Consider the following 25,907-nt stretch of genomic DNA (forward strand, 5'->3'; position numbering starts at 1 on the left):
TTTTCGTTGAATTTTTTAAGGGCAGGCAGTGGTCCCTGGGACCACTGCCTGCCCTTAAAAAATATTTTCCGTTGCATTCCCAAAGGGCATGGGGTCCCCTGGGGACCCCTTCCTGTTTCCGAATGCTTAGCCACCTACTTAAAGGTGCCAAATAGCGACTGTTTTGCGACCACAATTACGGTCGCAAAATAGTCATACATAGGGCTCAGACTCGCTATTAGGAAGGGACGCCCTTGAAACGCCCCTTTCTAATAGCGAGTTGCAAATCCTAATTAGCGAGTTGCCAATAAATTGTGACTCACTAATTAGGGTTTGTACATGGCCCTTAGGTATTTTTGCATGTGCAAACCGGTCGCAAACCCGTTTGCACATGCAAAAATACGTCGTACATCTAGCCCCCAGGGTGTTGTGGACAATTAAACAAGACATATTAGAAAGAGACAAGAGGGAGGACATTCTACTAACCTAAAGTGTTGCAAGTTTCTCATTGAACTTCAGAAATAGTGATACAACAAACTTTTGAAGGACTGACAGCTTGAAATTTACAAACGCTTTGTGACAACAGATGCGGGCACAGGGTATTTGAGCAAAACTCTCCAAGTCGGGAATGGGGAAAGATTCAAGAGTTTGAAATGTTTGCATTTTGATTCGCAATGTAAATTACAAATTATGGATTAATACTTTACATTCACAAACTCAGCTCTCCCGTTCTTGCTAATCCAAATAACATTTGTTAATCTGGCACAACAAAAAGAGACATTTTATAATCTTAATAGCCCCCCAAAATAATAAACAATGACTCTAGTAGCTTCTGTAAAATACATTCCTGTAATAGTTGAGAACACAGACCTGATAATAAAATGTAATCAGCTTGTAAGTAGTTATGTGGCTTTATATCCCACAATGGTACAGCAAGACCACAGTATTGTTATAGGCTTTGGGGGTGAAATCTCGTTGGATTTCTGAGGAGTGTTGGGAAACTAGAAGGAAAGCTGCTTGAACATCAAAATCATTGTTCACTCTAAAAGTCTTTCATAGAAAAGAAAATAAACCAAGCAACATTGCATCAATCTGGTAAATTGAAAACTGATAGATTGATTCCCTCAGGCCCCTCCCCTTTCTGTGCCTATCCTATTATTGAGTACTATGAATGAGAGCAGTGTTGAGGTCCTCCAAAATCAGTGTCCATGGATCCAGCAAAATAATTGCAGTCAAATTGAACCATGTAACGATAAATATTATTTTAGTATACTGCTTTTGAGAACACTGCATTTATCCCTACCCCCATTTGTTAAAATGCACACTTGCTTTGTTTAGCAATTTTAATGCCAACGATAATGGACAGCATGAGTTATGCTCAATGACTTTGAGATTATTGTGGTAAAAATGTACATGTAAGTTAAACCAAGTGGTTCAAAAAAAGCGAGAGAAAAATGTGACAAACCACGAAAAAGTGAATTAAGTGTAGCAAAACAGACAAAGCATTTTCTAACACAAAGCAAAATAACAGGAATTAGAGTAGAAACAGTGGCCTAACAAAGGATCTAAAAAGAGACGGGGTTGGGTGTACTATGTACAACGGAGACTCAGAGTGCACACCTGTAATGAAGGGAAAGGAAGTAACAGAGAAGAAGAAACATAGACAAGGAAAAGAGGAAAAGAGTAGGGCTGAAGGGCAAAATGAGGCTGTGAAAGGAGACGGAGGGGGAGAAACGGGTAGATTTTTGCAGAAAACCAAACAAATGATTAAAACAAATGTCTAGTTCTATGCAACTTGGCATTTTCAATCAACTGGCACTCCACAATTTTGATTGGTATAAAATATAATTCATATTAAAATATTCCTACAAACAAGTACTGTGTTTTCAAGGAGTAAAATACCAGCAGGTGTGTTCTGTTGCAGTGCATTTATGTGATGGGCGACGGTAAATGGGTGAACTAGGATGGAGAAGGAGGGAGCAGAGCTTTGGGATCAATGTGGCATTGATGTCATTGAGAGAACAGCCTAACCCTATCATTTTGCCATGGCCTACCAGGGCTAGCTGGCTTAAACTGTTGCTCATAGCTTTTGCAATGCACTACCTTTCTCCAAATATTTGACCCAGTCTTTAGAAGACATGTAAAATACGTTTCGTTTCGTTTCGTTTGTCTTTATTATCGATAAAATTACATCATAAAAGACACTTACATACAATTAAAATACAGAAGACAAATATGAAAAAGCACATAGTCCATAAAATCACGATACAATGATGGCCATTCAAGGACAGAGCATTACACATAAACACTATTGCCTCCTATTCCTAATGATCCATGACCAACCCAAAAATTTGGCCACTGCAACAACAACACATTCACTGGTATCAAATCTCAAAATAATAAGGGCTACAAACCCCTGTCTGGTACCCAGATTACGGCAGATAGGTTTAAGCCATTTGGCCCTAGGGGCAGAATAAGCCGGGCAAGCAAAAAATATGTGCCCTACTGAATCAACACAGTCTGGGCACCAGCTGCAAAACTCAGAGGACCCTCCCTTCCATTTTTTGGTAAATGATTTTGTTGGTAGAGTACCAACCCTAAATTGATGATAAAGTTTTCGATCACTGGGCCTGGAGATAATGTCCCAGTAGGCTTCAAGAAGAGGAACTGTTTTATAATCAAAAAACCTACCGGACAAGGACTCCGCATGGACCAGGGACAATTGTTTTTGAAAAACCATTGACCAGTAGAGATTTTTAAAATCTTTCTTAGATGGGAAAGGGTTGGCACCTGGGTCAGTCCAGAGTAAACCTAATCCCATAGATTCCAATAGTAATCTAACCTGCCTAAACCATATAATGTTGTCGGAACCCAAAATAGAACGGACATCTAAGAAAGCCCTGGCATAGGGACCTAATTCCGGAGTCGTCCAGAGTCTCCTCCAAAAAGCCAAGGGTTTAAATCTTGCTATATCATCAAAAGAATAACATCCTAGATCCAACAGAAGCGGTTTCAAGGGAGTGGAACAGGGGAGGCCCGTAAGTTTTCTTAAAAATTTATATTGAGCCTTGACCAGGGGAGAAAGATCAGCAAAGCCCCAAAGTTCGGCACCATAAAGGATAGCTGAATTTATCCTAGCATTATAAATTTTAATGGGGGGGGGGCAATCAATTTCGTCTGTGACTGTCTCTGATCTTTGACCAAACAACCGGAAAGTTTAGCAAATTTCAAGGAAAGAACATCTATTTGTGGCCTCCAACTAAGCTTATTTTCGATTACTACCCCCAAATAGGTCATGATGTTAGTTCGTTCCAGAGTGTCGTTGTTCATAGACACATGCCCTTTCACATGCTTCCCCTTGTTGAATACCATATATTTGGTTTTGGAAACATTGACTAGAAGGTCAAAGTCAGAGCAAAAATTGGCAAACACATTCAAAGCCGTCTGTAACCCAGACATTGTCTGGGATAAAAGTAGGGTGTCATCTGCAAACATAAGGAGGGGTATTTTAGAACCACCCACCGTGGGGGCGTCCGTAGAGATGGAAGAAAAATATTGCACAACTCTATTAATAAAGAGCAGAAATAGAGTAGGCGCAAGGACACACCCTTGCCTGACACCCCTACTTACTTTGAATCTTTCAGTGACCTGGCCTTGATTACCCCATCTAATTTGGGCGAAGTTGTTTTCGTGCAGTCTAATAATGAGGTTTAAAAGATCAGCAGGCATCCCAAGTACAGCTAGTACTTCCCAAAGTTTGGTCCTGTTCACTAGATCAAATGCAGACCGTAGATCTACAAATGCTGTATATATTGTTCCACCACAAAGATACACCGTCTTCCAGACAATCAATTGGAATTTAAATGCCTGGTCTATGGTACTAATATGGGACCTGAAGCCGGCCTGCAGAGGGGAAATAATATCGTCCTGCTCGATCCAAGACTGGATCCTTGCCAGGATCATTCTTGCAAATGTTTTTTGGATTGAGTCAATTAGACTAATGGGGCGATAATTCCCCGGGCAGGAACGGTCACCTTTTTTAAAAATCGGTAGAATCTCGGCACCCTTCCATGATTCTGGGATGGGAGCCCCCTTAGCTATAGCATTGGCCATGCGAGCAATGTAGGGCACCCAAGTGTCAAGATCAGATTTAAAAAGGTCCGCAGGGACGGTATCGATTCCTGGAGCCCTGCCACCAGGCACCTTGGAGAGGGTAGACAGGACCTCGACTTCCTCAAATAGAAAATTTGGAGAAATCGACAGATCCCTGCTGAGCGAAGAAATGGGGGCTTCAACCTGATTTGTGTCCGTAAACTGGGATTCATAATGTGCCACCCATAAGTCCGGGGCTACGTTATTAGAGGGAGTCTGCATACTCTGGTGTTTACCCCACTTCAAAACGTGCCAGAACAATGTTAAGTTCCTATGTTTACTTGCGGCCAAGAGTTCATTCCAGTGGTCGTTGTCCCAGTCTTGCTTTGCTTGTATTTTGGCCTTATTATAATTTTTCCTAGCAGATTTAATAATTGCCTGATTTTTGGTTTTAATGGCAATTTTCAATTGACTGTAGGACATCCGGCAAGCTTTAGTATACCAGGAGCTTGGTTTTGGAGTGTGGTGTACCTTAGCTTTGCAAGATTTTGAGAAATGGGACTTAAGGCCTGAGAATAGAGTTTCATGAATGTTAGTAGAATCACCAACAACATCCTCCAGGTCCCAAAGAGACTGCAGTTCTTCCAACGCACAGGAGACTTTACGACTGATCTCGGAAACTACTGAACTATCAAGGGCGACTTTCTCCCATCGCCCTCTCCGCTGGTTGTTGGCAAGGAGAGCGTCGGCTGTCACTAACTCAGTTTGTGGATTTCTATGGTCAGGGCAAAGCAGGAGTGACAAAACTAGGGGGTTGTGGTCACTCTCAGCGCGGTCAGTAACCATCATATCGCTTAGAGTAGGCCAGAACTCCACCTTAATTAAAGCTTAGTCAATTCTGCTACAACGGCCGCGGCTATCAGAGAAAGTCACCTTGCCGTTTTTATCCGAAGACGTACGTCCATTTGCAGCCCGAAAGCCACGTTCCATACATAAACTCATCCACTGAACAACGGACTCAGTCCACCTCTTGATGGGTGGGAGGTCGAGAGTGGGGATGTTCAGGATGGTATCCACCTCCAGAGTAAGGGATTCACAAGCGGGGTGCATTGGCTCAAAACAACAATTAAAGTCACCCACTATCACCACATTTAAACTTGGGTCGACAGTATCCAAAAACCCGTCCAATTGTGAAAAGGTGTTTGAACCACGCCCACCCGGTAAGCCCCTATTGTATATATTAATAAGCAAAATTTTGGGGTCATTATTGTGTTGCAGGGAGACAATCAATATATCGGGGTTGTCAATAGCCAATTCGGATAAGGTAAACCTAAGGGTTTGCCTGACCCATATGCAAAGTGACCCCGAAGGACGACCCCTAGTACCACTGGAAGCCCCTTTATGAAAATTCACATACCCAGGAAAATAGATGGGATCCACAGCCCAAGTTTCCTGAAAAGCAAGGATATCGTGGGAGGATGCCCAAACCAACCAATCTTCCGTAGAGATTTTGCTGCGGAGACCGGCGATGTTCCAAGAGACCAGGGTAAGGAGGGGGGAGCTAGAAGAATCGAGTGGTAACAAAGATGGTGGGGACCGAGGGGCTACTAAGTTGGAAACACTAATATCTGATGTCATACTAGCAATCGCTAAATCACAGGAAACAACGGACAAAGTTTGTGGGATGGCAATAGGCGCCACATCCACACAAGGTGTCCGCTCAATTCTTTGAGTGTTACCAGATATACAACTGGGGGGTGAGAGATTTTCATGACATACCAAAGCAAGAGGGTGAAGAGCCAAGTTACTAGCTGGGGCAGTGACGGGATCGTACACAGAATTCAAAGGCAAAGTACCCGGCCCCAAAGAAACCCTCCTAGGCCCACCCCAACTGGCAAACCCAGGAAAAGCTGAGTCAACAGAGTCCTTAAACACACTGCCCTGGGTGTGCCAGTTTGTGAGTGGTCAATCAACCCCATCCAGGTTGTTCAAGGGGGCGAAAGAGTTGAACAATGGGAGGTGGAAGTCTGGACCTGGGTGGCGAGAAGAACCCCTATTGACCCTATCCCAGCCAGAAGCCAGATCATCAGAGAAATCACACTGACCTAGGGGGAAAAAGTGCGACAAATCCAAAGTGATTATACCAGTGTTGATCGTGGAGTTGGAGTAGGAACATATGTGGGACACTACCTTAGGATCCCGAAAATTAATAATCACACAATCGCCCTCCACACCTTTGGCCCCCTTGCCCAACCAACACACCCTACGGACAGTGAGGATTTCGGCACAGAGTCTGGCCGGAAGTGGTCTGTGACGATTTAGCCAATAGATTACTTTGTTCTTCAATTCATTATGGGATTCTGTTTTAACCTGCAAAAGCCTAGGGACACCCGCCATGACGACTGTATATGGTTTCGACTCTGGGGGGAGATTTATACAAGGAAATTTGTGAAAACGACTGCCGTCGTCGGTGTTTGGATGGCCGGTTGCAGAGTTACTTAGATTGGGAGGAACATTACGGGGTGGGTCAACAGACGTGGCTATAGTAGATGGAATATGGGAAGCGTCCGCAACAAGTGTATTAGAAACAGGTAAGATGGAAGATGCACTAACCTGAGGGGTGGCACCCCTAAAAGCGACCCCGACATCGAGAGCGATATCGGGAGTTAATGATGTCGTGGGGACGGATTGAGATACCATGATCTTCTCCATTTGGGACGAATTAGACAACACCAAACTCTCTAACTTCTCAAGTGAGGTAGAAAGACGATTAACTCTTTCATAGAGGGGTAGAAAAAAAGATTTGAGTAGTTGCTCTAAGGGTTCAAGATGTCCGGGGAGCAGAGGGGTGTGAGATGGAGTAAAACACCCATCATTGGACGTCTTGGACACTTTAGCACGTTTACCCCTGGGATGCACTCCACCACATTTCCTTTTCCTATTAGTCAGCAGTGGTTTGCCACCCCGAGATAAAGTCTCAGTACCAGGCTGCTTGTTGATGGGCAGCGGGTGGGTAACACTAGTATTTAAGGACTGGCCACAAGGTTCAGAAGTACCGGCGATGACAGATGAACCATCCAGCGAACTCAGGGTTTGAGGGGCCACTGACCCGAGCTCGTTATTACCTGATTGGTGGATTAGTGTTTGAGGCGGCCTGGAATCATGGGAAGTAACTTCCATAATATTCCCAAGAGACGACCTCTTGGAAGAAATTTCTAAGGACAGTCGTTTTTCTGTCAAAATAATTTCCTGCTCGAGGACCCTGGTTGCTCTCGTGATAAAATTATCAAGGGTCCCCGTAACACGGCCCATAGAACTATCCTGCGTGAATTTTCTACCAGACCTAAGAGATGACATTTTTTGGGACAAACAGCACACAAATCAAAAAGAATGGCCAGAAATAGAAAACGAAGGAGAGAGCCTAGAGACAATTGGTAGGCAATGAAAAACAAATACCAACAACTGGTGCAATTGTCTAACAATCCACTAATATAAGTGAATCTCACTGGCACAACTGTTCGTATGGAGTATGGAGTAGGCAGTGTCGCCACCAGGGATATAGACCCGTCCCGTCCACGGCCGACCACGAACGGCCACAAACGGCCCGCTCTTTGCCCGGTCTTCGCCCCGGGCTGCGTCCCGCGCGCGTACCGCTAGCGCGCTAGGCCTGGTTCGATTTTAAGGTAGGGGCGGAGTCAAGGGCGTGAGCGGGAAGAGGAGCCAGGTGAGCACAATCAAGGAGCGCAGTGCTCCGTGGTCCTCGCAGTCCCGTGGGTGTAGGGTTCTGCAGCCTGCCCCCGATCAGCAGCGTAGCGTCCAGGAAGGAGGGGGAGCACCCAAGAGTCGCACACACGATGAACACCAGCCGAGATTTAAAGGTTCAGGCCGGCGAGCGGCTCCCGCGCAGCGGGGGCCGCGAGGTGCTGCGTGCAAAGATGAATCCAAGGCGGGAAGAGGAGCCAGGTGAGCACAATCAAGGAGCGCAGTGCTCCGTGGTCCTCGCAGTCCCGTGGGTGTAGGGTTCTGCAGCCTGCCCCCGATCAGCAGCGTAGCGTCCAGGAAGGAGGGGGAGCACCCAAGAGTTGTAAAATACATAGATGTAGCAAAAAAGTAAAATTGGCGCATGGCGACATGCAAACCGAACTCTTTGATTACACATACTCAGCTTTCATTTTTCTATTTACTGTTATTGTAATCATACTGGATATTCGATCTTTTGGCATTTGTAAAAGTGATAACTGCTGTGTACCACTCTGCCCAGGAAGTAGCTCTCCCGTGTGCAGCCCATAGAACTAAGTTCGAGGCCTTCACTGAAATAAATTAATACAGGTTTACCAAAATTGAAAAGCGTGCATTTGAAACATAAATCTGTGTAATTTCAAAATGTATAAGCTGATGCTCAAGGAAAAATTATTTTACTTCCAAATTAAAGATGATATATGAATGACAAAAATCCAACTGTGTTGGGTAGACTATTATTAACGTGTAGCTAAGAGCATTGCAGCTATGGCTGTTATGTATTAGGCGTGTAGAGCTATTCCACAGTGGCAAAGCATTTTTTGCATTATTGCCGGCAACCGTGCCTACAACACGAAGATGATCACTGCTAGGGATCTTCTGTATGGTGACCTCTAATGTAATCCTGTCTGATGTGATTACTACTACATCTTAAATAATATAAGATGATTTTCATTGAATGCAAGTAGCTCTTATTACAGAAATGTTTGAAGACCCTGTCCTACATCAAGGTAAACCTCAGCATCCTCATTAGGACAGACTTGCAGCTGAGAATCGGTGCATTAATCAGTGTAATGTGTGTGCTTGCAATAAAGATTTTTACTGGTGTAGCTAATGAGTTCATTATGATGTGTTGGTGCGAGTGCCTAATTTGCCTCCTCGGAGGTATTGTTAGATCACTCTCAGTCATCCAGGAAATATGTAAGTATGTCCAGTTGTGGTGTTTTGACACAATGTAGGAAAAAGAATATTGTGATAAAAAAATTTGTGTAAAGAATATCGAAAGTAAAAATAGAGGGCCTGATTTTGAGTTTGATTTAGATTGATTTTGAGCTTGCCTCAGGCACAGCTGCACCAAACCCACGCAAGAACCACCGACCGCATCACAAGTTGAACTTGTGTGTTACACAAGTTCAATTCGTGATACGGTCAGCGGTCCTTTGCCTTTCCCATGGCGGTGGCTGGACAACAGGCACCGCAATGGGAACGGCAAAAAAAGTTCCTGCACGACATGGAACGTTGTGGGAATACATGTTGTGACTCCCTGAATGTATCCCTATGGTGGGGGGGGGACATGTGGGGATATGTAGGCCCCCCTTTGTTACAACATAGCCAGCTTTTGCATGGCAGGGCTCAGCCATGAAAAGGCTGGTGGTCCAGGAACTCGTAATATGCTGAGTGGGACAGCGCCAGTCCCCGCTCAGCAAATTGTGTTGTGGCGCTCCTGCGCCACTGCCAGGGAACAACTGTTTCCTGGCGCAGCTGGTGGTCCACCATCCCTACAACTTTGACAGTCGTAATAGAGAGGATGGAGGACCGCCTACATGAGTCTGGCAGTCGCAAGACCACCAGACTCGTAATCAAGCTCATAATTTTTAGTGTTGTTTTTAATATTTTTGTAAACATCGATGTAGATAATATGCCTGTAATATCATTTGTAAGTGTTAATTAGTATGTTAATTATTGTAGTGTGTTTGATTGTATCTGTTTAATATTTTTAGAGGAGTTTTTGGTAAGATCGTTAAAATTAATATTCTTAGTTGGATTCATGTATATAAATAATTGATTAATACTTTTTTTAGTAGATGGATAGTGTTTTTTTTTAGGAGACTAATGGTCGGGAGATTTAGATTTTTTTTAAAATAGTTTATATTAGATTCTTTTTTTAATAATTTTGTAGGTATGCAACATAATGATTTTGACTATGCAAATACATTTTGTTACATTCATAATTTTAATACATTTTATTTCATATTAATTAAGATATACGTTAAAAAAATAGTTTAAAATGTTAAAATATCTAACATAAAGTAAAATATTTAGAAATATTTGTATGTAACATTTTAAAATTGTATACTTTTGGCAAAAATTGTTTTAAATTATAGAAATACTTTAATGTGTATTGCTTTAAAATTGTAATTTTATTTAACTTTTTTGAAATATACAATAATTTTTATATTCTATGATTTTTTAGTTTGGATTATTTGTGTATTGCTCATTTTATGGTTTAAAGTTTAGAAATAGTAGTAACTGTTTCACATATGTATTAATTATTAATAGTAATTAAAGATATTTTAAAAATATTTTAATATTTAAGTATGTATATATAGGTTAGGAGTTTTGGTTAGTGTGTTTTTATAATACATTTTATTTAATTTTATAGTAAAAGAAATGTGTATGAGTATCGAGTATTGGTTGTGTATTTAAAATGCTTAAGTTAAATTATCTTGTTTAAAAAATTTATATTGAAGGCTTTCCTGCTGTGCTGCCCTACGGCAAAAGAAAAGGACAGGAATACGCCGTTTCTATCAGATACGGCGCATTCCTGTCCTTTTCCCCTGCACTGGCGCACACTGACTCCAGTGCGCCAGAGCAGGCACCTTTGCACCATGGTGCTAGAGTGCCTGCATTGTGGGAATGATATTTTTTGTGCAGGAAGAGAAACATTCCTGCACAAAAAAGAATCACTAGAGGTTTTTTTCCTGGGGAGGTGTAAGTTTTTGGCGCTGCCTCAGAGTTACGATTTCTGATAAATCTGGGGCAGTGTCAAAAAGCCATGTATATTGCTGGGAATGCACCCAGCAACACCTATTCCACGGCCCTTTAACACAGAAAACTGTGTGAAAAGGAACTCATCATCTTCTTCAACCAGCTTCATAAAAATGTTAATGTCCCCATCAGAGAAATGTTTTAATTTTTTAATTCCTATAGTTGAAGGTATTTGCCTGAGGACCACAGTAATTTCCAGTGCTACAGCACATGACCAATATAGATTCATCTCAGCAAACCTTTTAAATTACTATATAATGGAAGTGGAAACATAATAATTTTACAAGAATTTCAAGAGAGAAGCTTGTTCGTACTTGGCACAAACTTTCTTCATTGAGTTACATTTGATGTTACTGCGAGCTAGTCTAGCTACTACAGTAGATTTTTTGTTAATCTCTTTTTAATAGGCCAATGCAACTAAAATGCTGAATGTCAAATCCGTATTTTCATGTAATGTGATAATTTGAGTCATAAGAATACTAAACCATAAAACTGTAGGCATTTTAATATATATTAAGCGCAAAACATACGAGCTGAAATCCTATATTTCACAAGGTTTACCCCTGACACAACAAAATCACACAGCCAGGCCAAATTGTCAGTTTTCATTTAAAAAACCAGAGTTAGCAGACTTTAGTGAATAGTACACTGTTTATTCGTGATTGATGCATTATTCTTTTTGACTTCATCTTCCAAATGTTTCTGATGTCTCCAGGACCCATGGTCAACATTATATGTGTCCAGGAACCACAATTCACATTTGATGCACATCAAACACTGCAGTAACTATTTCAGTTTGGAAATAAATAATTTACTTGAACAGAATTGAACCCATTTGCCTCATGTTAGACGTAATGTAATTGATTTTCAAATTCTGAGGTTTGATACAACTCTGTACTATTGTCCACTATGTAATAAAAAGCCCCACTCAGTACTCTCTGGCTTATATTTAAAAAAAATATAGATATGTATATTTTGTTCAAACTTTCAGTTAAATTTGAGACTTCTACCTGACTTTTGAGACTGATAAATTATAGTAATTAATAAGGTATAAAAACCTGCACTTTACCTAGAAATGTCTTCAACCAACAATATTTTCAAATACCTTCTTCGGCTTACAGAAAGCCTAACTCAATCAGAGACCAACCTAGCACTGCTTGGGAAAACTTTCCCTTCAATCATAAACAACAATGCCAGTTTGGGAGACAGGGTGATTGGAAGCTGGAGTATTTTAGTCAGGATATGGGATTATGAAGCCACAATATTTCTAGATCATATAACATGACCAGGTCACATGAAAGAAATCTTCCTATCACAGTGTGTCATCTGAGGGGTTGTGGGGAACTGATTATGTCCCTTTTCCAGAGGTGTGCAGGCGTGAAGTATACGCTGGGGATATAATTGAATTGATTGAGTCTAAGCTTTGATGAGATTGTGAGTGTATGTGTGGCCATTTTAACTTCTTGACAGCCACCTTCATCTAGGGGTAGACTCTGTGTCAGATGCTCGTCTTCTTTCAGTCTTCCTCCCAGAAGTATTACTTAAAAAGCAGCAGGACATCTGTAAATGTTGTTCTCTTCCAACTGACCCATTGTTAAATTTGCTTCTAGATGGCTGTATTATAGAATGCTCACCAGTACCTTTCTGTGACTATTCAATGCTTGTATCAACTGAAGATATTCATAACATTTAGTTTTATGCAGGTTGAATCAATCGGACAGTTCTAGGAAGGATTTATTACGGTAGCAATCCCATCTGTAGCCTGCTCTTGTAACACCAATGTTTTCCCAGTATGAGAATACACACAGATCATCGACCTATGTCAACCATATCCCATGCCAAAGAGGTGTGTCCTGGGTGACCAACTCATCCCATCCTGACCAGTTAAGTGTCTTACTCCGATATTATAAGACCATCTTGGTAGCCAGAGGTAGGGATGGTGGATACGATCCTTCACACAGTGCCTGGAGCATGAAGGGTTCTGTCAGTTCCCGTAGATCAATCCATATGTCTGGATCATTATGCATCTGAACAGCCAATCGTTAAATGTGGTCAGCTAGGCTACACACCTAGGATTTTGAATAGTTGGAAGGACACTCAGGGGTGTGTTCCCTAATTTTATATTTATTTCAGGGATTGGTGTGCCTTAGAATAGGCATTATGTCATTCCCTGATCTCGTGTTTTAATACAGTGACTTATCGCCAGGTTGAGTGGGTGTAAATGCAAAGACAAAATGAGTTATAAAGTATTAAATACTTGGGGGTGTGGCATGGTAGGCCAAGATGATGTATACTCTGCTCTGAGCTCCCGATCTGGCCAGTGGAACTACCTAAATCCATAATGCTGATGGGACCACAACCAGCTTGGGCTGGTCTGCTTTTTGTTCTGATGTCGTAGCACCCCTTTTCGATCATGGACAGACGACCTTGATTCAATGATATGGCCTTGTGGGTAACCGCAAGGGGAGCTCAGGTCGTGCCAAGATGTGCCATTGTTTTCCTAAAACAAAAACAAGATGGTGGGTGTGACATCTCTGGGTGGCTGACGAGGCAGCGAGAGCCTCTCAGACAACGTTGGGAGCCGAATGAAATCGGTAATCCCCTCTCTGACCACACAAGAGGACTCTTCTGCCCGAATCTGCTGGACCTGCCACCGTTGAGTGCCTTACCACAGGACACAGTGGACAAGACACCAGGTGAGTCTTCTGGTGAGTATCTGCTGACACTGTACAACTCCCATACCATGCTGCTCAGCTAAGGCCCAGCTTCATGAGCATCTCTCTGAGCAGATCCCCTGGATGCCGTGGGCCACTTGGCTGAGGCCTGGGAGTGTCCTTAGTGTATGCCACATTGCAGACTACAACAAAGGGGCCCTGCAAACCCCATCCTCTAGTTTGATCTATCTACGGTCCCTTGAACTAATGGGCTTGTATTCAATTTTGTAGGGGATTGACCTGCCACCCCCTGGTGCCTACAACAGACTGCGCCGACCACACCATGCGGAGCCACTCGGGGGAGACTCTGATTGACTAGCAGAAACTGCCGTTCCCGACCTCCCAGACAGTGGCTAAGGGCCATTGCCTTTTCGGGTCCCATCCAATATCTTTGGACCCCAATCTAAGGCCTGCACTTAGCTGCATGTGCTGCCCACCTTTGATGTTGGCCACACAAGCACTGCTGAGAATTGCCAAGCTTATTGGGCCCTATCTGACGCCTCTAGAGGGGCTGAGATAAGTTTGTCTCCTCTCTCATAGGCTCCTGCAGCGATATTTGCTTTGGCTGGCTGGCCTGAAGCTCCTGTGCTCCTCCTGCTCTCCTGACCATGGCCTCGGAACCCACAACGGTTCCGAATCAAGGGTCAAGCCAAACTAACTGATTCCAAGGGACAAAGCAAAGAATTAAATGTTGATATATGTGTGTCACACAGACAAAAGGTTATGAGATTGATGCAAATTTTCTAAACAAACTGAAATAATTTTGGGTAGCATTCCAACCCGTTGCTTTTCACCCACTGTACTACCCTTGACAGAGGTCCACCTTATGCAAATTAGTCCTGACCCTGCACATCCTGGGAACAGTCCATGCAGAACTGCCAGATGATGTCCCCTCCAGAATGGTACAACATGCAACCCCAGACTGTTTTTGCCTGATAAAATCCCATCACGGACGGGCAGCTTGGATCTCGTTGCACAGTGAGCAAGGGATCCAAGTCTGGTCAAATGCCTGGCCATTTAGGGCATAACATTGAACACATAAAGGGTGATGGAAAGAATGCTTGCAAATAGTCTAAACCACTCCAAATGTCTCTTGGTAGCATTCCAGACCATTGTTTTTCACCCAGTGTGCTGCTCTACATAGAGCCTGACACACAACTCAATACTGACCCTGCACCCTATGGAAATAGTTCATATGTATGCATCATAATATGCATACAAACAGAAATACTGTACATGCATCTGCTCAGCCACACACATACATACTCAAAAACAGACACACACACACAAGTAAATCAATAATACACCAACAAACTCACTACACAAGCATTCCCACAAAATCACGCACTCACACCTGCCCGTTCTGACTCAGAGTGGGATGTTAAGTGAATGAGTATTATGTATGATTGATGAGTGTGCCAGATAAGGGAATGACTTGATACTCACTATTTAGTATGAATGACTGTAGTGAGTCCATCTGCTGTTTGTGTATGGTTTGAAAAACAGAGATCATCACTATAATCAGTTTCAAGCACCAAGCGCACCAACAGAAAAAATAGTGAGATCTCACCATCCAGTAATTGCGTAGGCCATAGTGTACTTGAAAATTGACAAGGCCTAACCCGGTAGGTGCTTCGCCACAATCACCCTCTCACTCACCCCGCAAAAATATTGTGGAACAAGTAACATTGCCTTTAATCAGTGATGGAGTGTCCAATATTCGTTCAATGGCAACAATGTGACTTATAATCTCTTTGCTCATTTTTCCTAAATCATGAATGATAATTCAGTTCTTATCAAGTACTGTAAGGCAAGCCCCTTTCAAATGTAATTTGAAATAAGATCACAGACACAGTTGAAATAGTTCACCTAAATTTCCACCAAATGTGATGTGAATGTGTTTTTTGCTATCCAGTTGTGCATGATTTGGACTAGAAACCAGCTCTGGAAAATCATTTTTCCCTGTTCCATGATAATGATACTTACTTTTAGGATGTAGCCCAAAGAATTAACTCACCCTTAAAGTGTGTTTGACAAAACTACCGAATAATTAACTTGTTACTGTCCAGACCAGGATTGTGAATGGAGTGAAAGAGGAAAGGCATAATTCAAGGAACAATTCTTCACAATTACATTAGTGGACAGTGTCCTTCATTAAAGAGTGTCCACAGTACTAAGTTTAGGTACAGAAGCTGGAAAAGGGGTGTGATAATGTTGGCTATGTAAAACCCAAACGGCACCCAGAAACTCATATTTGTGTGTTTTCGCAAACCTGTAGCATGGTATTTTACCATACAGGCACTACACACTAATCTACTGCAGAAAACAACCATTTACAGTGTGGGAAAAGAAACACAGCACCCCCATGCTCCATGAGAGCATTGGGAGCTGAGGTTCCTCTACAGAGTAAAATACGATCCCTAGAAAAAAAGTGAGAGTTTGTTGCCTAACTGCAGAACCCAGAATTTACTCAAAGATCATCCATTCTGCAAACAAAGTGCAGGGGTATGTCTAGTTGGTCGAGGGATACACACAGACATCTGCAGATTGTGTATATGTCAAGAAGTAATCCTAAGGATTTTGAAAGCTATCTAAAAAAATGTTAATCTATGCAAATCAGTGTAGTAAATTTGTGATGGAGACTGTTTCAACGTTCTCCTAACTCTCTACAATTAGGGAATAAAGAAAACAAAAAATAACGGATATAGAAAAAAAAAAGAGTATAGTTGTAACTTAATACATTGCTAGGTTGATGAGATGGGGTATGGGAAACCACTGCATGAAATTTCAAGATATTTTCTTACAACTTGCCATCTTCTTATTGAAGTTCATTATGTTCGCTCACCATGTAGCATTTTACTAACATGGCATATCAGCGAACCGAAATAGGTAAATTAAAAATTAGGTAAAAAAAGACTGTTGTGTTCATATCCTAGCAGTTAATGTAGGATACAAACACTGCATGTCATTGTATTACTTTAGCTAGATTGTAAAGAGGGTAAAAATAGCAAATACGTGCTTGAGAACTAGTCTGATCCTGCAGGTGATATTGACAGAAAGGGAAAAAGAGTAAATCCGAACATGTATGTGACCATACCTTCAGAGCATGAATCTTCGCTGCTAACACTTAGCCTCTCAGCATTGCCCTGAACATATTTGTTGTACAACTTTATCCGCAAAGCCCAGCTCAGATCTGGTTGCCTGACAGTATTCTTAAGGCGACGTCTTGCATTGGCAAACCAGTTGGAAACCTGAATAATAAAACAGATAATTGTAATTAATCTTCAAAGAGTTCATATATTTGAGAACATGACTTCTTTCTATGTCCAGATTATCAAATAATTCATATCAGTAATTTTAACTCGAAAATGGCTCCCCAACATGTACTTCTTTAGTGTAATTTAATTTCAGGATCTCAGTGCAAAATCGAAATGAGGATCTCCCTTGAATGTTAGTTTCTTACCTTCTCAAATGTTTATATTCAAAATGTCAATGGATATTATAAATTTAAAGTTAAGCACATCACCTTTGGCAATGTCCCATTGTGATTAACAATATACCTTTCCTGTTGCATCTCTATATTTTCACATTATGCAATGCATGTTATCCTCCCGTAGCTGCTACACAACCATGATAAATATTAAGGTACTACCTACTGGTTCTGTGTACATCTTTTATTTTTAGGGGCATGTGCTCAAACGCAAAAAAAATCTTAGCTAAGATAAGTCAAAACAGTAGCATGAAAACTTTAAAGCTCACTGAACTAAGGAAAATAAGTAGCAAAATGAAACACAATGCCAAAAGGTTGAATGAATGTAATAATAATTAGCACTAATGCTACGATGGGTGTCAGGCTCCCCTGTGCAAGAGAGAACTGTACTATGTACTAAAATGTTTATAGACATATTTGTTGTTCATCTGTTATTTAACAATAAATCATCATGAAAAAATGTGTTACTGCACTTTTTGTAAGATGTAAGACCTCCATCTAAGTTTAAGGGAAGAGAAAGATAAGTCACATATCTCAAAATTTAGATGCTTCTCTTCATCACAGATGCTCATTGACCAAAATACTAAGGGACCAAATCCGATTTTTCAGCTGAGTAGTGGCACGACCGTGAAAACCACTGCACCACTGCTCAGCCAAAGATTGCCCTGTCCGCCCACCATATTACATTTTACAAGTAGTCTGGCAAGCGGGCGGAGTGGCGGTCCCATGGTGATGCCTCATTTAAAGGTGGCTGCGCAATTAAAAAAGGCACCGCAATGGGACCGCACTACAAGGTTCCTGCCAGGCATGGACTTGAAAGTCACAGGGGGGCACATGTTATGTCCCCCTGTGTGCATGCATTTGTGATTAAGGCAAAGGGGCGCCCTTAGGTCCCCCTTCGTTTCCTCTCCTTCAAGGTTTACATGGAGGAAGAACCACCATGTAAATCCTGGTGGAGAGGAAACGCATAATATTATTGGTGGTCCTGCAAAGCATACTGTGGCGGTTCCCTGGCGGGTCGACTGCCGAAGTCGTAACTGGACAGTCAGACCGCCAGTGCATCACCATGAGTCAGGCGGTCCTCGGACCGCCAGACTCGTAATAGGGCCCAATGAGTGCCAGAAGTGTTATCACACACATTTTGAGGACATCACAAGGCCACTTTCCCTCCCTCAGACGCTCAACAGACTCCTTTTCAATGATGAAAGGCTTAGGGAAGGAAAAGGTGTGTTAATTTCACAGTTTAATCAGGGTTCCCCCATTAACATGTTGTACCTGTCACTGCATGTATGCCCCATGAGAAAATAGTAGCAGGGGCAGTACTTTGGGCACCGAATGAACAGCTGTGGTAGTGACTTCTACCCCAAATTACCAATGTTCCAGTCTGCAAGAGACCTGGCCAAGCAGTTCGAACTGGACTGTTCCATCTGGAGCAGGGCCAATACTGATTTGAATATGACTGGTCTCTGACTACAGCATGACAGTGGACACTTTTTTAGTGTGGAAGTGGGCAAAAAATTATACACTGGAATGTGGCCCAAGCAGTAGCTGCAATTAATTCAAGTATTATTTCCATCACTTTTTAGTTTGTTGATAAGAGGAGCAGTATCAGCTCCTCCGCTAAGGCGGAGGAGCGTCGCCCTACTGCTGCAAAGCAGTGAAAGAAAGAACAAATAAAATGATAATAACTTGAGGTTATTATCATTGCATTTGTTCCTGCTGCGCAGCTTTGCGGGGCAAGCGGGGCAGGTTTGCTCTCAGAGAAGAGGAGGAGTGGTTTCCCCACTCCAAGTGCGCAATGACTGTTTGGCCGGCCCGCTCGGGCTGGCCAAACAGTCAAGCGCACTTCGCAAGTTCTCCATGCAGGCTGCATTACAGCCTGCGTGGAGAACATGCCGAGGCCCCCATTTCCTGGCTGAGCGCCGTGGATCACATTCAGTGGTGTAGCTAGGGCGGGGCGGTGGGGACAGTCCGCCCCAGGCGGCACTATTTTGGGGGCAGACAAAGGCATTCAGATAATGCTCGGCTTGCTTTCGTGGACGTTCGGGGACGGGCAGAGAAGGAATAGGACTCGGGCAATGTCCTCTTCTTTTTTGTGCTGGCAGCTGTCCCCCCCTCTCTTCCTATTATTTACTCTCTTTCTGTCTTGCTCCTCACTTACTGAAAACCGTAACTTGAAGAAACGGTTCACAACCTCTTTCCTTCTTTCATTTAGTTGCTTCCCTGTGAAATGGATCCAAAAAAGAAAAACACTCATGCGGGAAATGCCCTTTTTCTGACATTTTTCTATTCCCATGTGCAGCGGGATGGAGAGAAATAGAAGGTTTTAAATATGAAAAATAAATACATAACTAAATAAAGCAAGACAGAGTGGTTGCAAAGTGGCCAGATTGGTTTTATTCACATCCAAACACATCAGCCTCACTTTACAGACTTTGCAGTGAAGAGCTACTTTTGTTTTCTCGTCTTTCTTTGAACAGCATTGTTGTCCCCAGGTGGGGAAGTGCACTATTCCTGGAGGTACTGCAATACCTGGTTGAGGGGTGGATTAGAAAACAAAATGCGTACCATTGCTCTGTTTATGGATGTGGTCTTTTTAAACCATACTGCTTACGTTTATTAAGGATATAAGCAATGGACATTGAAACGGTTTCCTTCAGGGCCCTCTAGTCATGTCCTTAAATTTTCAGGTAAAACCACTCGCTGATTTCTGAATAGTGAGTGAGAGATCGTTAAGGTAACCATGTTGTTTCTGATTACATTTCACATGCTTTACTTAATCTTGCATTCCCTATGAGTGTTTGCTTTAACTTTTTTTTTTAAGCACCATATTACTCTTATCAAGTGCATAATTTGAATTGAGCCACATCCAAGTGTTTATAGCGGGCACAATTAGATTGTAGCTGAAGGCAGTGAGAGTTTCTCTTAGGGGGGCAGTATAGTGTTCAGTGGGGGGGGGGCACTATGGCCAGAGCTGTCGAATTTGGATCTGGGGAACTGGGTTCAGCCTTCATGACCAGTCCACCAGACCACTCTACTGAGGGAGCATATTCCCATGCTAGACCTTACAAGGCCCCACTAGACCTTAGAAGGCTTGATGTCTTAGCACAAGCAGGTGTACCCTAGTGGTGTCAATTGTGAGTTAACCTTGAAGGCCTGTCCACCACAATCCATACTGAAGTTCATCTCCAGTCTTGCGGGCAGGCCTACGAAGCAGCACACCCTAGAGCAACAGTGATCCAGTCACTGTGACTCTGTCACTGAGGTCACATGAACCTTGAGCAGGTTAGGGCGGTGGGAATGGTGTGACCGCACTGGGTACCTATTTCGGGTGGGTGCGTAGTGTTGTGCGAACGGTGTGACCGCACTGGGTACCTATTTCAGGTGGGTGCGTAGTGTTTGCAAGTATATTATAGTTTTAAAAAAACTTGCTGCCTCCTTCCTGGCCTCCAGCAATTTTCAGAAACAATAAAAATGTCATGATAACTTTGGTGATTAATGTTCTTCATAAAGAGAGATCCAAGTTTTGTCTAGTGGAAGGGTTGACTCCTGGAAAGGTAGCCCAGAGGGTTAATGTGCCTGCTGCAAAGAACATTTACCATGCAGATCACAAAGTGCACTGCTTTAATGGGGGGACCATGATGAATGGTCATTTAATGTCAGCTGTAGATGATGGATCCCTGAACAGTGTCATGTATGTGCATGTTTGCATTGTGTTGAGGGGATTACCAGGTAATTGTTCATGCAGCTCTCTGATGGATGTCACATGCGGTTTTTCTGAGTCCCCAGATAGATCATGCAGTCTGTGTGTTCTCTTTTGTACTGCCAGTCACTGCCAGTCACCGCTGTATTCAACTGTGTAGCCTTGGACCGTGTCATGTATGTGCATGTAATTTGCATGGTCGAGGTAACTATTAACAGCGATACTACGTGTCTCTCGGTCCTCTTTCAAGTGCTTGCCGTCCTTTTTCCCCAGCAACCCCCCCCCCCCCAAAAGGGGCGGCAATCTGAGGGATAGCCCCGGGCACCACAAGCTCTAGCTACGCCTCTGATCACATTGCAGCATTGTGATTGGCTTAGGGGAGGGAGCCTGGCTGCTTCCTGTTCTGGCCCCGGAACGACTAAGACGAAGAGGGAGAGAGTGGGAGAGTGGGAGAGCAGGGAGGAGATACTTTTTTTTCTTTTTCTTTTTCTTTTTATATCCCCACCCCAATCCATGCCAGCCGCTGCTGAAGAGGAAGCGCCTGTGTAACTGAGTGGTTGGCCCTGACAGTTCTAAGTGGGGGTGCGAGAAATCAGAGACTTTCCCAGAAACCATGTATTACTGGGTTTCTGATCTTTCCCAAAAACGATGAGCTTTGTATTACTGTAATCAACAAGCAAACTGCTTTTTTCATTATACATGTCTAAATACTTCAAAGATATAACTAATACAATGGGATCTATAAAGTCATCCACATATTCTACAATATGTATATATGGCTTCCCCAGTTTTGGTGGAAACGATCTGGTCCTTTGCATAGCCCTTACAAGGTCAGCTGTATAGAAACTGAAATGCATGTCCAGCAAGCCCCTCTGTTTCGACCACTTATTTGTTGGAATATGTTCTACAATATGGTGGCCATGGGCAAGCTTAATCTGGATCCATAGCCCTTCCTTAAGAAAGTTAATTGCTGTTAGACGAGGACTTGATATGTTCCATGAAGAGATATTTTCTCAAAAAAAGCCACAGTCTACGCTGTCAAATGCAGCACTGTAGTCAATTAAAGCACACATATAACAGCATTGGAGAGCTGTGGACATTAAGCTGAATCAAAAACAACGCTGTTGGAATATTGTCCATTGAACTACAAGGCCCTCATCTTCAACCTACTTTTTCTAATTCAGTCAGAAATATTTTGAATGTATATTTCTATCCACATCAAGAAGAGTGATAAACCTGTAATGAGATGATCACCCTTGATAAAAATTGGATGCAAAAAAGATTCGCTCCACATTTTTAGAATGGAGGCTTGTTGAAATGCTGCTGCACAAACTAGCAAGAACCTGTGGCTCACTATAGAATAACTGCTTTGAACAAGGTTGCTGGAAGGCGGCAGGACTGTTATTGGTCCCGTGGCATCACAAGCTCCTTTGGCCCTCAAGGCCTGCTCTACCATCGTCTTATCAAAGTCTGCTCCCTAGTCACGGCTGTTGTTTTAAAAGCAGGTGTACATTTGTGCTTGTGAAACTTATGTGAAGAGTGTCCGCAATCTTGAACCCAGACTGCACATTTAAAAGTCGCCTTCTCAAGGGTCTGCCACCACGGATGAGGAATAACATTGGAAAGGAATATGCTACTTACCAGTATGCATCTGTTCTTGGCATGTAGAGCTGCAGAGTCACACACTGAGGATAAGATCGCCATCTGGTGTTGGGCTCGGATGATTGCAGGTTGTTGTTGTCTTCGGAAGAAGCTTTGGTCACGAGGTTGGTGACTCCTCCCCTGGACAACAGTGCGCATGGGCATCCACTCCATCGTCAGATTGTTTTTTCGCCATGATGGGAAAAGATGGAGTGTATAGGAATGAAAGAAAGGATGTCCATGTGTAATGTCTAAGTAAGACGGATGCTGGAACAGATACAGGTCCCGGGGAGGCGGGCGGGCGTGTGTGACTCTGCAGCTCTACATGCCAAGAACAGATGCATACTGGTAAGTAGCATATTCCGTTCGAGGCATATGAGCTGCAGATCACACACTGAGGATAGATTATACAGCAGTGCTTCCCCTTAGCGGTGGTCGCCTGTATCTGTTGCAGCAGCTTGAAATAAAGTTTTTAGGACAGCCTGGCCCACTGAGGCCTGTTGTTTGGCCTGCACGTCAACACAGTAGTGTTTAGTGAAGGTATGCGTGGTAGACCACGTGGCTGCCTTGCAAATGTCTTCTAAGGGAATGTTACCTAAGAAGGCCATAGAAGCCCCTATTTTACACGTGGAGTGCGCCCTAGGGGGAACTGTAAGTGTACGTTTAGCCTTTAGGTAGCATATTTGGATGCATTTAACTATCCACCGGGCTATACCGGATTTGGAGATCGGATTGCCTTTATGTGGTGGTGCGAAAGCAACAAAGAGTTGTTTCGTCTTTCGAAAAGGTTTTGTCCTGTCGATGTAATAAAGCAAGGCTCTTTTGACATCTAAGGTATGTAGGGCCCTTTCAGCTACGGAGTCTGGGTTTGGGAAAAAGACTGGTAGCTCTACTGATTGGTTAAGGTGGAAAGGGGAAATCACTTTTGGAAGAAATTTAGGGTTTGTCCTAAGAACCACTTTGTTACGGTGTAGTTGTAAGAAAGGTTCCTCTAGTGTAAGGGCTTGTATTTCACTTACTCTGCGTAGGGAAGTGATTGCGATAAGGAAAGCTACCTTTCATGTTTGGAATTGTAATTCACATTTGTGCATTGGTTCAAATGGGGGACCCATGAGTCTTGTGAGAACCACATTGAGATTCCACACTGGGGCAGGTGGTAATCTTGGGGGAAGAATTCTTTTGAGACCTTCCATAAACGCTTTGATGGCTGGTAACTTAAAAAGGGACAGGTGTTGCCTGTTTTGCAAGTAGGCTGCCAAGGCTGCTAGGTGTAAACGTATAGAGGAATAGGCTAGATTGCATCTTTGCAAGTGTAGTAGATAGCAAATGATGTTTTGGATGGAAGCATCCAATGGATGTATGTCATTATTAGCGCAGTAGATGGCAAATCGTTTCCATTTAGCGGCATAACACGCTCTAGTAGTAGGGCGTCTGGCTTCCTTTATGATATTCATACAGTCTGGAGGGAGATTGAGGTAACCGAACTCTAAGACCTCAGGAGCCAGATCGCTAGGTTCAGTGTTTGAGGATCTGGGTGTCTGATTTCTCCATGGTTCTGGGTTAATAGATCCGGGGAGAGGCGTAGCCTTTGATGTGGAACTAAAGATAGTTCCAGAAGTGTGGTGAACCACGGTTGACGTGCCCAAGTAGGAGCCACTAGTATTAGTGTTAGTGACTGTTGTTTCAGTTTGCGTACCACAAATGGAACTAGTGGGAGAGGCGGAAAAGCGTACGCAAATCTGCCTGACCAGTTCATCCATAGGGCATTGCCCTTCGACTGTGGGTGTGGAAACCTGGCGGCGAAGGTTGGGCATTTTGTGTTTTCGGGAGTGGCGAACAGGTCTATGTCTGGTTGTCCCCACTTTTGGAAGAAGGGGAGTAGAACCTTGGGGTGTAGTTCCCATTCGTGGATCTGCTGTGTGTGGTGACTTAGGAGGTCGGCCACTTGATTGTGGATCCCTGGGAGCTGTTCTGCTAACAGGTAGATGTTTTGGGGAATTGCCCATCTCCAGATTTGCTGTGCCAGTTGGGACAGTTGGAGAGAATGTGTCCCTCCCTGTTTCTGTATATAATACATTGTCGTCATGTTGTCTGTGCGTATGAGGACAGTTTTGTTCTTTAGGTGAACTTGAAAGGATTTTAGTGCTAGGAACACTGCTAAGAGTTCCAGGTGGTTGATGTGGAGAAGTTTCGGTTGACTGGTCCATCTGCCCTGAGTGGTATGGTGAAGGAGGTGGGCTCCCCACCCTGTGAGAGATGCGTCGGTAGTTAGCACAACTTGTGGAAGAGGCTCTAAGAACGGTCGTCCTTTGGACAGGTTGATGGTGTTCCACCATTTCAGTGAGCGAAGTGAGCGACTGTCCACCAACACCAGATCGGTAAGTTGTCCGTGAGCTTGGTTCCACTGTTGAGCTAGACATTCCTGTAAGGGACGCATCTGAAGTCGTGCGTGTGGGACTATGGAGATGCAGGACGCCATCATGCCTAGGAGCTGCATGAACACTCTTGCTGGAAGAGATGGATGAGTTTGAAATTGAGAGATGAGATTTTGTATACTGGCTATCCTGTCAGTGCTGGGATAAGCAATGGCTTTGGATGTATCTATGGTTGCTCCTAGATACTGATGTAAGTGAGAAGGTTGTAGATGGGATTTGGGGTAGTTGATAGTGAACCCCAAATTGTGGAGAGTTTGAATGGTGCGATGAGTGTGGAGAACGCATTTTTGGTGAGTATTGGCTTTTATGAGCCAATCGTCCAGATAGGGGAAGACATGGATCTGTTGTCTTCTGAGGTGCACTGCCACGACTGCTAAGCACTTGGTGAACACTCTGGGTGCTGTTGTTACTCCGAATGGGAGAACTGTGAATTGATAGTGTTGCCCATCTACCACAAATCATAGATATTTTCTGTGAGCGGGATGCATAGGGATGTGAAAGTATGCGTCCTTGAGGTCCAATGTGGCAAGGAAGTCTCCCTGTTGTAACAGTGGGAGGACTTGTTGGAGGGTGGTCATATGAAAATGATCTGAATGTATATACTGGTTTAGCAGTCTGAGATCCAGTATGGGCCGTAATGTTTTGTCCTTTTTGGGAATGAGGAAGTATAGAGAATACACCCCTGTTCCCTGATGTTGAAGAGGGACTGGTTCTATCGCATGTTTTTGTAACAGGGATTGAACTTTTTGTTTGAGGAGAGAGAGATGATGTGAGGACATTGGACGTTGTTTGGGTGGTATGTTTGGGGGGGATTGTATGAGTTCTAGGCAGTAGCCAGACTGGATAATTTGTCTTACCCATCTGTCTGTGGTGATGGAAGTCCAGACAGGTAGGAATTGTAGGAGTCGCCTAAGGCCTCCAAAAGCTTAGACTCCTTGTCTGGGGGGGGCGTTTCTCCAGTTGTCTGTGAGTTAACGCGCTTCCTGGCATTTGATACGACCAAGGAGTCTAAAGGGAGCTGGGCTTTAATGTATGCAGGGTCCTGCGGGGCTGGTCGGTACTTTTTT

General features: G+C 43.3%; 1 protein-coding gene across 2 annotated transcripts in view; it reads right to left on the reverse strand.

Moving 5' to 3' along the window:
• MKX (mohawk homeobox) overlaps positions 1-25,907 on the reverse strand; it is a 239,742-nt gene that overhangs the window by 165,478 nt on the left and 48,357 nt on the right. For both annotated transcript variants that reach the window (XM_085631768.1, XM_085631769.1), the window contains exon 4: positions 16,669-16,822. In XM_085631768.1, the coding sequence (XP_085487894.1) occupies positions 16,669-16,822 (154 nt within the window). The remainder of the gene's footprint in view (positions 1-16,668; positions 16,823-25,907) is intronic.

This window comes from Triturus cristatus, chromosome 10 (genome assembly GCF_964204655.1).
Source record: "Triturus cristatus chromosome 10, aTriCri1.1, whole genome shotgun sequence".
Lineage (NCBI taxonomy): Eukaryota > Metazoa > Chordata > Amphibia > Caudata > Salamandridae > Triturus > Triturus cristatus.